At 37.7% G+C, this 14,765-nt stretch overlaps 1 protein-coding gene across 2 annotated transcripts in view; it reads left to right on the top strand.

Annotated features, from left to right (window-relative positions):
• Positions 1-14,765, top strand: part of GRB14 (growth factor receptor-bound protein 14) — a 212,501-nt gene that overhangs the window by 136,209 nt on the left and 61,527 nt on the right. For both annotated transcript variants that reach the window (XM_006866993.1, XM_006866994.1), the window contains one exon: positions 9,097-9,253. In XM_006866993.1, coding sequence (XP_006867055.1) covers positions 9,097-9,253 — 157 coding nt within the window. The remainder of the gene's footprint in view (positions 1-9,096; positions 9,254-14,765) is intronic.

Raw genomic sequence — 14,765 nt, 5'->3', positions numbered from 1 at the left:
ATATGTTCTTTTTGATGATGAATGTGACATCATTCCTCTTCAATTTGTCATTCCCTGTATAGAATAACCCATGTGATTGTCAAATTCTAAATGGCCAGTATCAGTCCATTTCAACTCACTAATGCCTAGGATATAAATATTTATGCATTCCATTTTATTTTTGACAGTTTCCAATATTTCTAGATTCATACTTCGGATATCCCATGTTCTTATTACTAATGGATTTTTATAGCTACTTCAATTCATTTTATGTTGTGTCTCATCAGCAAATGTACGTCCCGAAGTCTTTACTCCATTCGCATCAACATAGTCAACTCAACTTTGAGGAGGCAGCTCTTCCCTAGTCTTATTTTGAGTGCTTCCCAAGTTAAGGGACTCATCTACTGGCAGTGTATCAACAATATTCTAGAGCTCTTCATCATGCTTCATATTCAGCATTCTGGTGCTGACAGTGTACCACTGCTATTCATAACGTTCTCAGTGACTAAGTATTCGGAAATAGTCCGTCTTTCCTTCTGCCTACTGAGTCTATGTCTGGAAGTTCAGTTGAAACTTGTCCACCTTCTGGTATTTAAAATAATGGTGGCAAAGCTTCCAGAATCACAGTAACATGCAAACCATCACGGTATAACAAAATGATAGACGAGTGGTGGGTTGCAATTATACTTAAGTTAAAAATGTCATTTTAATACTGAATTCTTTATTTCCAACCCTTCTGAAAGGGTATATTGTCATTTGTGCACCTTAAAAATCATCTATTGTGCTTGCATCTTTCCTGACTTTCATTTCTGGAAACCAGTGTTTGGCATTGCAGGTGGCTGTACTTCTCTTTCTCTCCTAACTTCATCCTAGTCCCTCTGATCTTAGCAAAGTGGCCTGTTGATTGCCTCTTTCTCATAATATTTGCCCTGCCCAAATATTCACCCACATTTTTTTTTTTAACCTTTCTCTTACTTAAATTTTCACATAATTCCTGACCTCAGGGGGCCACTAATCCACCATTGATTAATTCACAAGTTTCATGAAAATTTGCTGATGTTGTCTTTGGTCTATGTATGCCTTTTCTCCCCTAGTATTTTCCCAGTTCTGTGAGGTTTCAAAGCTGCTATTTGGGAATCCCTAACATTGTCTCTATATGATGGTTTCAGTCATCACAAAAACAATGTTTCTGTGATTCCTTATTCCACCTGAATATTGGATTCAGATGGTTAGTGATCACAGGGTCTCATATATATGGACTTGACACAAAGGGCCTGGACTCAAACTGGGAGACAGATATAATAGTTTTTTCTGAAATCTGAAGGATGAGAATGAGCAGAAATTTGAGAAACAGTGTTCTAGGCAAAATAGTGCATGTGTAAAGGCCCTGTGCCAGTCAGGAGCATGTCTCTTTAAGGAACTGAGAAAAGAAAATATGGTTGAAGTTACAGAGTAAGGAAGGGTTAATAGGAAATAAAATGAAAAAGGGGTCACAGGAGTATGGAATGGACCTGCTTGTGCCAATCAGTTCCTATAATTTTTATTTTTCTGTTGTGTTTAAGTGCCACTGAATTGGTTCTGCCTCATACTGACCCTGTATAGGGTTTCGAGGAACAGTTGATTTGTTTGAACCCTGACCTTGTGGTTCAAACCAACCTTGGGGTCCAGTGCTTATCCTACAGTACCACACCAGGACAAAGCTGATATTGTTAAACATACATAGCTAATATTCCAATAAAATGTGTGCTTAAATATCTCTTTAATAGAGATAACCTAAGACTTTCCCTGCTACCTAATTCTCTGAAATGTGAACTCTTTTGCTGTTAATAAATATTTGACAAGTAGCAAAATAATACAGGTTGTCAAAAAGAATGCAACAACTTTTTTTTTTTAAGCTATTAAGGTCCTGTGAAACAGTAGTTTTTAAATGTAACATTTAAAATGCTATTAGAAATTTGGAATAAGGTCAGTGGTTCAAACTTAGCAGTTGCTCCTTGGAATCCCTATATAGGGTCACTATGAGTTGGAACGGACTCAGTAGCATTTAACTACAGTAATAACAATAATGAATATATGATTTCCCATTCCTTTCAAAGGAGCACATTAAGTAACTTAATTCAAAATATTGAAGAATATCTGTACTTAAGGCACCTAATTCCATATTTAGAAGAATTGAAAATTCAGGCCCACTCTGACCTTGATATAAAAATATTTCACATGATTTAAAAAGTCTGTGGACATAAGTTACACTTTGGGACTTAGTTGAGACTAAATTTCTGTGGGCCTTGTTAATTTCTTTTTATTTCTAGTGCGATAAGCACTGGACTGCAAACCATAACGTAGGTGGTTCAAACCCACCAGCCACTCCTTAGAAACTCTTTATATCGTCCCTATACATCGTAACGAACTGGACAGCTCTGAACAACAACATATATGTATATAAACATATTCATACACACACACACACACACACACACACACACAAACATCTATATAATTAATAAGCATCTGGCTTCATACAATAAGCACTGGACTGCGAGCCATAAGATCCATGGTTCGAGCTTGCTAGCCTCTCCACAGAGGAAAGATGAGGCTTTCAGAAACTCTTATGTAGAGTTGTAACCAACTCGACTGCACTTAACAATGTAGTTAATAAGGAAGTGAATTTTTGTTTTATTTTTAAATGATACGTATTTGCTTATGATAAGATTTTGGTATTGCAAAGTGGCATGTTTTCTTTAAAGAGTAAATTTGGGCACAAAGATTATCTCTTAGCATTCCAGTCATTTTTTTTCCTTCTTCTGCTTTCTTCCCCACATTTTTCTTCTTTCGCTTACTTTATACTATGCATTTTCAGCCATTTATTTATACTTAATCTATATTCATTTATTTTTAACCTGTTGAATGCTTCTCTTCTCATATTTCCTCTGAAGAAATACAGAATAAGTGGATGAAACCTATTAATTAGCTACTTACCAACCAAGGCAGGTACATTGTCCTCTTGGTTATATGACATTGCCAGAAATAACCAAATGACAGCCCTGAGTTACTTTAAATATTCTGCTGTGGTCTGATGCATCAGAATGCAAAGTTGTTTGAACTGCAGAGTTGGTGGTTCAAGCTCACCAGCTGCTCCTTGGTCAGAATCGACTCGATGGTACTTAACAACAACAACAACAGGATACATCTAGATTAAAGATGGAGCTGGAGTCCTGTATAGCACTCTATTTCCTGAAGCTGGGAAAGGTCAGTAGGGAGCAACTGTCCTTACAGGCTGACTGCCCTTGCTCAGTGTTTTCCTAAGGACTTTCTAATTAACCACTTCCAGAATCTGCATTTCAGATGATTGTAACTGATAAATACTGGGCGTGCTTTGGGGACAAGGTGATACATTATTGAATTGGCTTCAAATTTTTATCTCTTTACTTTTTGAAATGGCCTTTCTCGTATATTTTAAGTGTTTTGTCTCGTTAGTCTAGATGTTTTAGAAGCCTCAGCTTTTCCTGGAAAAAAAAGGACTACTGCTATCTCTCTGTATTTTAACATTGTTTTGTCTACTACTTTACAAATAAGTTATGTTTGTTCTTAATATGTCAGCTTTTTGTAGAGAGAAATCTGGGAAGTGGGATTGATATATAAAGTGTATAAGATCTTGGTATTGCAAAGTGGCATGTTTTTTCTAAAGAGCCAGTTTGGACACAAAGATTATCTTTTAGCATTCCAGTTATTGTTTTCCTTTTACTTTTTTCCCCAGATTTTTCATCTTCTCTCTCTTACTTTACACTATGCATTTTCAGCCATTTATTTATGGTAATTCTATGCTCATTTGTTTTTAATCTACTAAATGCTTCTCTTCTCATATTTCCTCTGAAGAAATAAAGAATAAGCGGAGGAAACCTATTAAGCAATTAGTTACTTACCACCCGTGGTAGGTACGTTGGCTATATGTCATGTGTTGATAAGGATATCAGTCAAAACAGAGATCTGTTCAACCCTCATCCCAGCAGGTCACTTGCAAAGGGTGATGCTAGGAGTCCTAGTATGGTGCTGTGGGTTAATGCTCTGGACTGCAAGGTCAGTAGTTCAAGCTCATTGGCCACTCCTCAGAAACTCTATACAGGGTTACTATGAGTTGGAACCAACTCCACAGCACTTGACAACAACAACAAATAGTTGCCATACACACCTTGAGCCATTTGTAGATCTGTAAACTATTCCCGAAATGGAGGTTGTTCTGTTTATTAAGATTACAGTGATATGGGTAGCTTCTGCCAAACACAGCTATGTGTACACTTCCTTGGGCCTTCTTTCTGTTTATTCTGGTGGGATGTTGTAGACAGACCTCAGCAGTACCAAGTCTCTCTTGCTAGTTAAGTTTTAATCCATGGATGAAGCAAAGAGAGATACAATTCTTAGAAAGGGCTCAGGTAGGGTTTCTTCCTGCTGGAATATAATTTCAAATGAATTTATAGTCAAATCACTATGTGGATATTGGTCTTACCCTATTATTATTTTTAACTTTATAAGGCAAGCTGGGAAGTTGGCCACATAGTTGGGAATGTATTGTTGTTAAGTGCTGTCCAGTCGGTTCCGACCCATAGTGACCCTGTATAGGGTTTTCAAGGCTGTAAATCTTTATGGAAACAGAAGCCTCAGCTTTCTTCCACAGAGTGGCTGGTAGTTTTGAACTGCTGACCTTGAGGTTTGCAGCCCTATTCGTAACCACTATGCTACCAGAGCTCTCTCCTATCCCTCTATTGAGTAATAGGATTACATCAACGTCACACTGCTTTGCTTCTTGATAGGTAGAGGAAACAAGACACTATTATCTTGCTCTAATGCGTCTAAGAACAGTGCAGCTATTATATTTTTATATGGTTACAAAAGTCTTTATCTTAGTTTTAACCCATACTAGTCACGCAGTTTTTGTTATTTTTTTTTTTTTTTTTTTTTTTTTAGGGGACCTTGCTTGTATATGAGGTTGGCATTTCCTTTCCACTGCCTCATTTTGTTATGTTTTTTTTTTTTTTTTTAAATAGGAAGATTTAGTGTTGTAATAATCTGGCAAGAGGCATTAGAGCAGTGTGGCTCAAGTCATCTTTTCCTTTTTCATATTTTAAGGAGAAATAAATATAAATAATGTGAGTCTTTAAAAAAAAAGGATACCCATCAGTAGTGTGAGGAATTTTTATAATCTGACAGGGATTTATGCTGTGGAACATAAACCTAAATATGTCATTGGTTGTGGATAAGTATGTTTTTTGCACAATGATTAGCATTAAAAAAATAATATTAAGGTTTTAAATGGAATTCAAGCAAAAGCATTATTATTTTTTTCTGTCAGCAGGAGTTACTTACTTGAAATATGAAAACATGTAAGATTTAGGGGAGTGTAGTGGCTCTGTAAGGTAAGCACAAAACTGCAAACCACAAGGTTGGCTGGTTCGAGGTCACCAGCCACTCCATGGGAGAAAGATGAGGTTTTCTGTTGCCACAAATATTTAAAGCTTGGGAAACCATATACATTGTCACTATGAGTTGGAACTGACTTGACAATACTTAGCAACAAGAAGCCCCTCTAATTCTCTATTTGTAGCAAATTATTTCAAATTTGCTAACAATATAATCTAAACAAAATGATGCTATTTCCCAACTAATTAATTATCTTTTTCATTTTCCCCAATTTTACCTCTTGCCTTCTCCTTGAATTTGGCTTAGGTTTCAGAACATCTCTTTAATTTTTTTGATTCTGTGAAATATAAGAACAGATACCAAAACTAAACCCATTGCCCTCGAGTCCATTTCATTTACAGTGACTGGACAGGACACAGTAGAACTGCCCTGTAAAGTTGTGAAGGCTGTGATCTTTGTGGAAACCGACTACCACATTTTTCTCCTGTGGAGTAACCTTTTAGTTACTCTGCCAAGTCCTTAATCGTTACCCCACCAACATTCAGAATAAAAGTCCTACCAAATCCACTGCTATTGGGTCGATTCTGAATTTGTAGAGGATTTCTGAGTCTCTAGTCACTGAATCTTTCCAAGAACAGAAAACCTCATCTTTCTTCTGTGGAGCTACTGGGTTTAAACTGCCAACCTTGTGGTTAGCAGTCCAGTGCTTATAGCATAACCATGGCTCCTAAAATAAGAGATAGAGACTGTATAATAAGAGGTATGGTTATATGTTAGCCCATGGGCTGTGGGTTAGAGTAGTTGGGAAGTGCAGGCAACCTGTTCACCAACTGCATGCCATTTCTGTTCCCAAGTATTTCTTGGGATAGATAGAATGTACAGGAGACCCCAGAAGGAACTGCCCCACACGAAGAGGAGCCCAGGATCCAAATCATCCAGTCATTTCAGCAGTGGTTGTCTTCATGCTGTTTGTCAGAAACACCCCCAATGCTGGGTCCAGTTAGTTGTAACCACAGCAGCATGACATAATAGTAAAAGGCCGAGGAGCAGTTGATGAGCTTGAACCACTAAGCTTGCAGTTCAAATGGCTTTAGAGTCTGGTGCATTAACCCACAGTGCCATGCCAGGAGTCCCATAGATATGTATAAAACCATTCACTGTTCTGTGCTAAGTGCCTGGGATGTTAAATAGTGAATAGAGATTTTCTCTAAAGAATCTTACTAGTCTAGTTGGGAAGGACATGCAAATAGAAACTAACAAAATGAGGGCAGGTTACAGAAGCCTTCAGGGAAGATTTTCTGGAGGAAGCACCATCAAAACTAGGGCCAAATGTTAAGTGGGAATTTGCCAGATGAAGCATGTTGGTGATAGGAAGGCAGGGTGTTGAAATGTACATGTGGAGGATGCCATATGCACAAATAAGTGAATGGGTTGCCAAGTGTATGTTGTATTAGCTAGGACTGTAGAGTGACCTGTTGCATAAAGCTGGTTTGCTTAAGAGTGTGTAAGCTGTGGATGTAATACTAAAAAGTTTGCATTTTTTGAAATTCTTGGAAGTCTTAGACTTTCCTGGTCCTCTTCTTCCTTCACCTTCTAGACGTCTTTGTTATCTCCTCCTTTACCTCACTGTTAAATATTGTAATCCCTCAGTATTCACTTCTCTCCTTGTTCTTCCTATTCTCTAGCATCAGGCATATCCACAGGTTGTTTACTGTCTAGAAGCTTAATGATTATTACGTCGGTTCTGAATTTAGTCTTTCTACCCCCAAACTTATCATCGTCTTAACCACTTCAGTTTCCTTAGGACCATGTTCTGGGTTTAGTGTTCCTGTATCCTGGATCTCTCTCAATTCTTAGAATCTGATTACTTCCCGTCCCAGAAACTTTACACAGCTCCCATTCACTTTGCCTGAAATGGTCTCATCTTAACTCACTTAACCTGGCTACTGCCCATTCCTCTTTCAGGTCTTGGCTTAATTATCACTTTGCGTCTTTCTGGTCTCCCTCTGATCCCTGTTTTATGATAGTAGCATGCTTCACTTCTGTGCTCTACTTTGTAAATATTGCTCTTTAATACTGGTTTCCTCACTAGACTTGCAGCTTTCTGAGGGTGACAACAATCTGTGTTTGTGACATCCTTATATTAAAGCAGTTAGTGTCGGGCCTTAAATGACACAATGAGCTGCCTGAGTTAGGATGAGGAATCATACGAGAATTTGGAATCATACGAGAATTTTAGTAGCAGAGTGAGCTGGCCAATTGACTGTTAGAAGGCTTCTATTTACTGCTGGCAGTATGGAGAAAGACATGACTCGAAAAAGGGAGGTAAGTTAGGTGCTTTTTACTACTAGAAGCTTAGAGCCTTACAGCACACACACAATAAAGAGACAAAGATTTCGATTGTTTCTTGCTCCAGTGGCTCAGATAATATCATCAGAACTCTCTTTTTATCTTGTGGCCGGATTTACTTCATGTGGGTCCATTTGCCCACAGTCATTCTCCTTCTGAACAGTAACAGCTCCAGCCTTCTTGTTCCCATTTTTAATGGAATGGTTTGTCTTCTTATTGAGGCGTTGAAGTGTTCTATCAAATTTATACAGTAGTCCCTTGTCTGATACATCATTGCCAAATTTAAGAGTGAGTTTAAAAAAATGAATGATAGGACAACATTGATAACTTATTTTAATTTACATTTATTTAAATTTCTAAAAACGCTGGACATGTCAATGTTTTTGTAGTAGGTGTATTTCTTATATTGAAGTTTCTTTATTCCCCACTCACGTGTGTTTGTGTACGTATATGTGTTGATCTGGTTATATTACTATCACAAGTGATTATATTGGAAATTTTAACACAGGACACAGCTTAATAAATGTTGGAGGTGGTGTTATGTATAAAACTTGTTTTAATTATATGTAATTTAGGATAATACTGGTTTCTCTGACCAATAAATTTAAATTCACATTGTATTAACGCAACAAAAATTTTATTTGTTGCTCATGATGTGTTCCTAATCAAACACTTTCCAAGTGGTCTTTCAGATGCCTTCTTAGATTTACTTTTCCATTTCATGGCTCTCCTTCCCTCTAGGTGTTGTGGTCCTTGTGTTTTTTAGTGGAGGGGATGTTGAGAAAGATGAAGGAAATGCATGGGATAGTCCTGGAATTGCACCATGCAATTTGCTTACATTCCAATGACTAGAACTCAATCATCAGACCACTACTAATTTGCAAAGGAAAAAAAAAAAGGATTTGGCAAACATCTAGCCAGTCTCTACCTAAATGTTCATATCTGAAATGGAAACATCTTTTCATAAAGACTGATTCTGGTATTGCTTATACTCATTGAGTATATCTGGGGCACAAATCACTCATGTAACATGGATTATTTAAAGTACTTAAAACTGGAATAGAAAATTTCAGATAATGGTAAGAGATACATTGCTGTTTAAAAAACTCTTCATAGACTAATTTGCGTGGGAAAAATGACATTGAATGTCATTTACACATTGAAGAGAAGAGAGTAAAGTTTGGGGGCAAAGTGACCTTGACAGATATTATGTATAAACAAGTCTTGGATAGGTAATTTTAATTAATTGTGTAAGAAAACAAATGCACAAGAAACTGCAAATGATAATTTACAATAAATTGAGCTAATAAGTTTGCTGACTTCTTACAGCTCTTTCCCCTGTTTCTGTCTATACAGGTAATTAAAGTATACAGTGAAGATGAAACCAGCAGGGCTTTAGAAGTTCCCAGTGACATAACTTCCCGAGATGTTTGCCAGCTGTTGATCTTGAAGAATCATTACGTTGATGACCACAGCTGGACTCTCTTTGAGCACCTGCCTCACCTAGGTCTAGGTAAGGGTGCAGAATCATAGTCTCTCATCATTGCTTTTCTGTTCCTATCGTGTGGATTTATGGCAAAGACTTTCTTCACAGCTAGGAAAATGGACAGAAGAGAATGATGAATAGTCCTTTTCTTTACTCTTTAATTTTGGGTTGCTAATGCTTGAGAGACAAAGTAACTCAAAATGCAAATGAGTGCAGAAATATAAATTTACTACCTCTCTTTGTGTGGGAATTGTGTGGGAGCTAAGACATCAAATTCAAATTTATGGAAATCTAAAGAAATTTCTAACAACAACAACAACAAAGAACTTTCTGAGTAATCACAATGAATTTTTTGAGCAGTTAATAAAATAATTGTTATTTGGGCCATTTTTTGAGTTAGTTGTAGTGTAGATATGGGAAGCACTTATCTTTATGAGAATGACCCGCTAAAGAAAGTTTGTTTTGAAAAATGAGTACCTACTATACATTTTAGAGTCCTGGTATGGTGCTGTGGGCTAATGTGTCACGCTGCAAAGTCATTTGAACTGCAAGGACGGTGGTTCAAGCTTACCAGCTGCTCCTTGGAAACCCTATATAGGGTCGCTATGGGTAGGAATCGAGTCAGTGGCACCTAACAACAACAACAACTATACATTTTAAAGTAATCAGTATTCAGGAACAAAAACTTTTCTTTTTAATTGGACATGCTTTCTTGCATAGTAAACTTTGTGGAGAGATTTTTTTCTCAGTTCTTTTGTAAGTTATTAAAAGCTTTTATTATTTTTAAAAAATAATGTTTTACTTTTTGCTGAAGGGTTTACACAGTAGCTTAGGTTCCCATTCAACATATTTTATGCAGAGCTTTCATTAACATAGGCTACAGTCTTTATAATATGTAAACATTGTCATCTTTTCTATTCTGGTTGTCCCATTTCCATTAATCTAGTTTCCCTGCCTCTTTGCATTGTCATTTTTATTTTAAAGTAATTGTAGAGTAGAGTAGAGCTTTTATACAGTTAATTTTTGTAAAGGCACGTAGTATTTATGGGTTCATTCATTATTTTTTGAGCCAATTTGTTTTTTTAGCTGCAAGTTGGCCTCATGTTTGGCTCAAGGTTTGAAGAGTGAGTATCTTATGGCAGTAGTCCCTGGGAGTCCTCCAGTCTCATGTAGTGTGTTTGCTTATTTTTTAAGAATTTGAGGTTCAGTTCCACATTTTCTCCCATTCTATCAGGGTCCTTCTAATTAGAATGACTGGTAGTGGTGGCTGACACCATCTAGTTCTTCTGGTCTCAGAGTAGATGAGGCCTTGGTTCACGTAAACTGCCCTGTAGATGTCATTTCTTATTTGAGCCTTTTGTTTCCTTCTTTCTCTTTGCTCTGGATTAGTAAACACTAATAGTTGTATCTTAGATGGTCACTTGTAAGCTTTTAAGACTTGAAGACATGAAGACACTACCATGTTTTTATGAAAATAATACGTTCCTTTTCCATTTGTTTGCCAACCATTCCCTCTGCTATGAGGTATTTTCATAAGTGTCATGATGCCAATTTCTTTTATATGCTTCTGTTTGAAAAAAAAAAAAAGGTCATCATAATGCATTTACAAAAATACTTCTCAGGAGAAATACTTAGCAGCTGCCAAACAAATGTAGAAGGCATGTGTTACTTTTATAAAAAATATGGAACTAGGATGTAGAATATAATTTTATGAGCTATATTTTCTAAGATGTTGCACTAGAATATGTTCCTAATCATTTAAACCCAGAAATCCAGTTCTTCAAGGCATTTGGTTATGTCTAAGAAGTATCCATAAATGTGCCCCCTTTGTGCTTTATTGTATACAAATAAATAAATATATATGCACTTGTTGTTGTTGTTAGGTGCCTTTGAGTCAGTACCAACTTATAGTGACCGTATGCACAGCAAAATGAAACACTGCCCAATCCTGGGCCAGCCTCACTATTGTTGCCACACTTGAGTCCATCGATGCTGCTACTTGGCCAGTCCATCTTGTTGGAGGTCTTCCTCTTTTACTCTGACCCTCCACCTTCCCAAACATGATATCCTTCTCCAGCAACTGGTCCCTCCTGACAATATGTCTGAAGTATGAGAGATGAAGTTTGGCTATCTTGGCCTCTAAGGAGCACTCTGGCTGCACTTCTTCCAACATGGATCTGTGTACATAGTCACATAGAATCATACACATATGTATACAACTATGAAGGGGCTTCAAAAAATTCATGCAAAAAAATCTTGTAAAATGGACTTAAAGAGAGGTGACAAGATGGCAGACTAGGCAGAAAGGCTATGGACCCTCAACAACAAAGATACAGATAACCAATTGAAACAAATGCAGATGATAGTCCTAGCACTCTGAGCTTCAGATGAAGGGATAGAGAAGTGGATTGAATGCTTACTAGAAGAAAGAGGTGAGCAGAGATAGCAAAATAAGGAGAGATTAATGATATGAGCTAGCAACCAGATGGGTTCAGCCATCTTGAACTTTTGTGAGTAGCTCAGAAACAAGAATAGTTACCCCACATTGCAGAAACATACTTTTAGTTTGCAGAGACAAAGGCGCCTTTTTTTTTTTTCTTGCTCCCCACACTACCCTGCTCACCAGAGGTGAGGTGACCCTCACCCATTTACACCCCAATGGAAGCTCCCACTTTCCTGCTCTCCCTGCATGGAGGTAAGTGCAGCAGTTGTAGGCCTCATTAAAGGAGTGGGCAGCTGTTCACATGACCCTCCTTGGGGAGGACCCTGCTCCAGATCTGCAGAAACAGCCCTGGTCGGCCCTGGGTTAGCTCTAACTAGGAGAAACAGCTGAACAGATGCGTGGGGGAGGAAACAAAAAAAACTTACAGAAAAGAACTGCTGATCTGTTCTGTCAGCTGCAGTATAACTATTTTTGCACTTTTATGAGAAACTTTGAAGGTAAGAGGGGCGTAGGTGACACAGAGGCATACCACTTATTGGACAAAAAGGGGCATTTTTTTTCCTTATACCCCACAATACTCTGGTAACTAGAGTTGGACTTTCCCCCATCTCTGGACACTCCCAGGGAAGTGCCTGCTCTCTAGGCTGTTGAAGTTGCATCCAAGTGTCTCAGAAGTTGGAAGCTAGCAGCACCAACCCAGCACCTGATACCATGTCTGGCCTATTCCAAATCTGCAGAAATGATTCTGGTCAGCCTTTAACTAAGGTAACTGTCATCCTTGGCTCCCCACTGGGATGGAAATACCCTGATAACTCAGTTGCTTTGGGGTCTGCACAAACTACATCTGGATTGGGTGCCCAGAACAGACAAAAGCAGCTCCATCTGGGGTTTAGTGTTACTGTCTCATCACTTACCCACCCACCATGTGAGATATGTGGCTGGCAGGATACCCCAGAATTTTCTTCTATCTGTGACTTGGTGTCCTGTTTGTTTATTATCTTTCATTGTTTTTGTTTCTTTATTTGTTCTCTCATCTTTGTCTCTCTTCTTTACTCTCCTTTCTATCTCCTCTTTCATTTTTCCTTCTTTTCTTTCTGCTTCTCTTTCCCAGCCACTGCTGCTTCTTTGTTTCTTTCTTCTTCTTGTTTGTTTTTGCTTTTCCCCTTCTTTAAGTTGTTGTTGTTGTTACTACTCTCTGGTCTCTTTCCATTTTATGCATTCCTTTCACTGATTGGGTTTAGGTCTTTTTCTTTCTTTCTTTCTTTCTTTCTTTCTTTCTTTCTTTCTCTCTTTCTTTCTTTCTTTCTTCTTTTTATTTTCCTCTCCCCTCTTTTATCTCTCTGTTTTTGTTTTTTGTATTCTTTTGATAGCTGTTGCCTGCTATTTAGCTTCCCCCCTTTACTATTTCCTTTGATTTCACTGTTATTTGTTGGATTATATTTGTTTGCCTTCTCTTGTGTGTGTGTTCTCATCTTGGTTCACCTGACAAGAGACAGCAACTACAGCCATACAGTCCATACACCGCCGTACATTCTACGTGCCCACATATTGGGCAAGAGCTAAGACTAGCTGCTATTCACTGGCTCAACAACAACAACCAACATCAGCCAAATCCATCCTAAACTAAATTGCATGAACATCAAATAGAGAACAGTACACAAGCTCATCTATTGATTACATCAACCAGTAGGCATTTGACCAGTGCTTGAGAATACACCAACATTCAATCATAACCTTAACACATATGCATCAGTATCACAATGTCTCGAAAGCAGCAATTTCTGTTCACGCGAAGAAACAAGACAGTGACTCAAAAAAGTGATTAAGAGGCAGAGTTAGAAAACATTTTTAGGAAAAAAAAAAAGAGTCATTGGAACTACCTGAAAAAGAATTCAATAGGTTGATAGTTAGGTACATCCAAAAGATTGACAGAAAGGTAGAGGAAAACAGGAAAAAATTCAGGAAAGCAACACAGGAACAATCAAGCAAAATAAATAGAGGATTGGAGACCATACAAAACTTGCAAATAGAAATCCAGAAGGTTAATACTAAGATTTCAGAAATGGACAATAAATTGAAAGGGCAAAGGAGTAGATTTGAATCAATGGAAGCCTGAATTAGTGACTTTGAAGACAAATCTTTTAATACTAGTAAGCTTTTGTTACTGATGGTTTGCATTGGAAGTTGGTTCCAACACATATGAGTAGGAACTGACTCCATGACACATAACAACAACAACATAGGGTTTCTGAACCTGTAAATCTTTACAGGAGGAGACAGCCTCATCTTTCTCCCATAGAATGGCTGGTAGTTTCGAACTGCTGACCTTGTGAATAGCAGCCTGACTTATAACCACTGTACTACCAGAGTTCACTGCTAGTAAGAAGAACGATAAAAAAAAGAATGAAAAATTCAGAAGAACGTCTAAGATTCATGAAGCCAACATGAAAAGGAATAACTTAGGGTTGACTGAAATTCCAGAACATGAAGAGGTGAAGAAAAGCACAGAAAACATAGTCAAAGAGCAGTTGAAATAAAATTTCCTTAACATCATGAAAGACAAGACGATAGCCATTCAAAAAATAGAGTGAACCCCAAACAGGGTAGATCCCCCACCCCCAATTTACCAGGACATTTCATAATCAAACTCCAAAATCAAAGAATCCTGAAAGCAGCTCTGGAAAAACAAAAAGTTACCTGCAAAGGAGAACCAATAAGATAAAGTTTTGATTTCTCAGCAGAAACCGTGCAAGCAAGAAGGCAATGAGGAGACATGTACAAAACTCAAAGAAAAATCATTGCTAACTGAGAATCACATGCCAGAAAAACTGCCCCTCAAATATGACAGTAAAATTAGAACATTGTAAGATGAACAGAAATGAAAAGAATTTGTAAAAACAAGACCAAATTTATAAAAAATACCAAAGGGAGTCCTTTGTACTGAGAACTAACAACAGCAGGTAACAACCGAGGATTGACATACATGGCAACACCACCCATAGTTCACTTCAGATATAGAAGTATCCCAAGTACAATACACTTAACAAGACTGAAAATGAGGAATGAGAGATACCAATTTATAATCAGGACAACTAC

This window comes from Chrysochloris asiatica, unplaced genomic scaffold (assembly GCF_000296735.1).
Source record: "Chrysochloris asiatica unplaced genomic scaffold, ChrAsi1.0 scaffold00099, whole genome shotgun sequence".
NCBI lineage: Eukaryota > Metazoa > Chordata > Mammalia > Afrosoricida > Chrysochloridae > Chrysochloris > Chrysochloris asiatica.
Note: the sequence above shows the minus strand (reverse complement) of the source record. Positions and strands in the feature narration are given on the sequence as shown.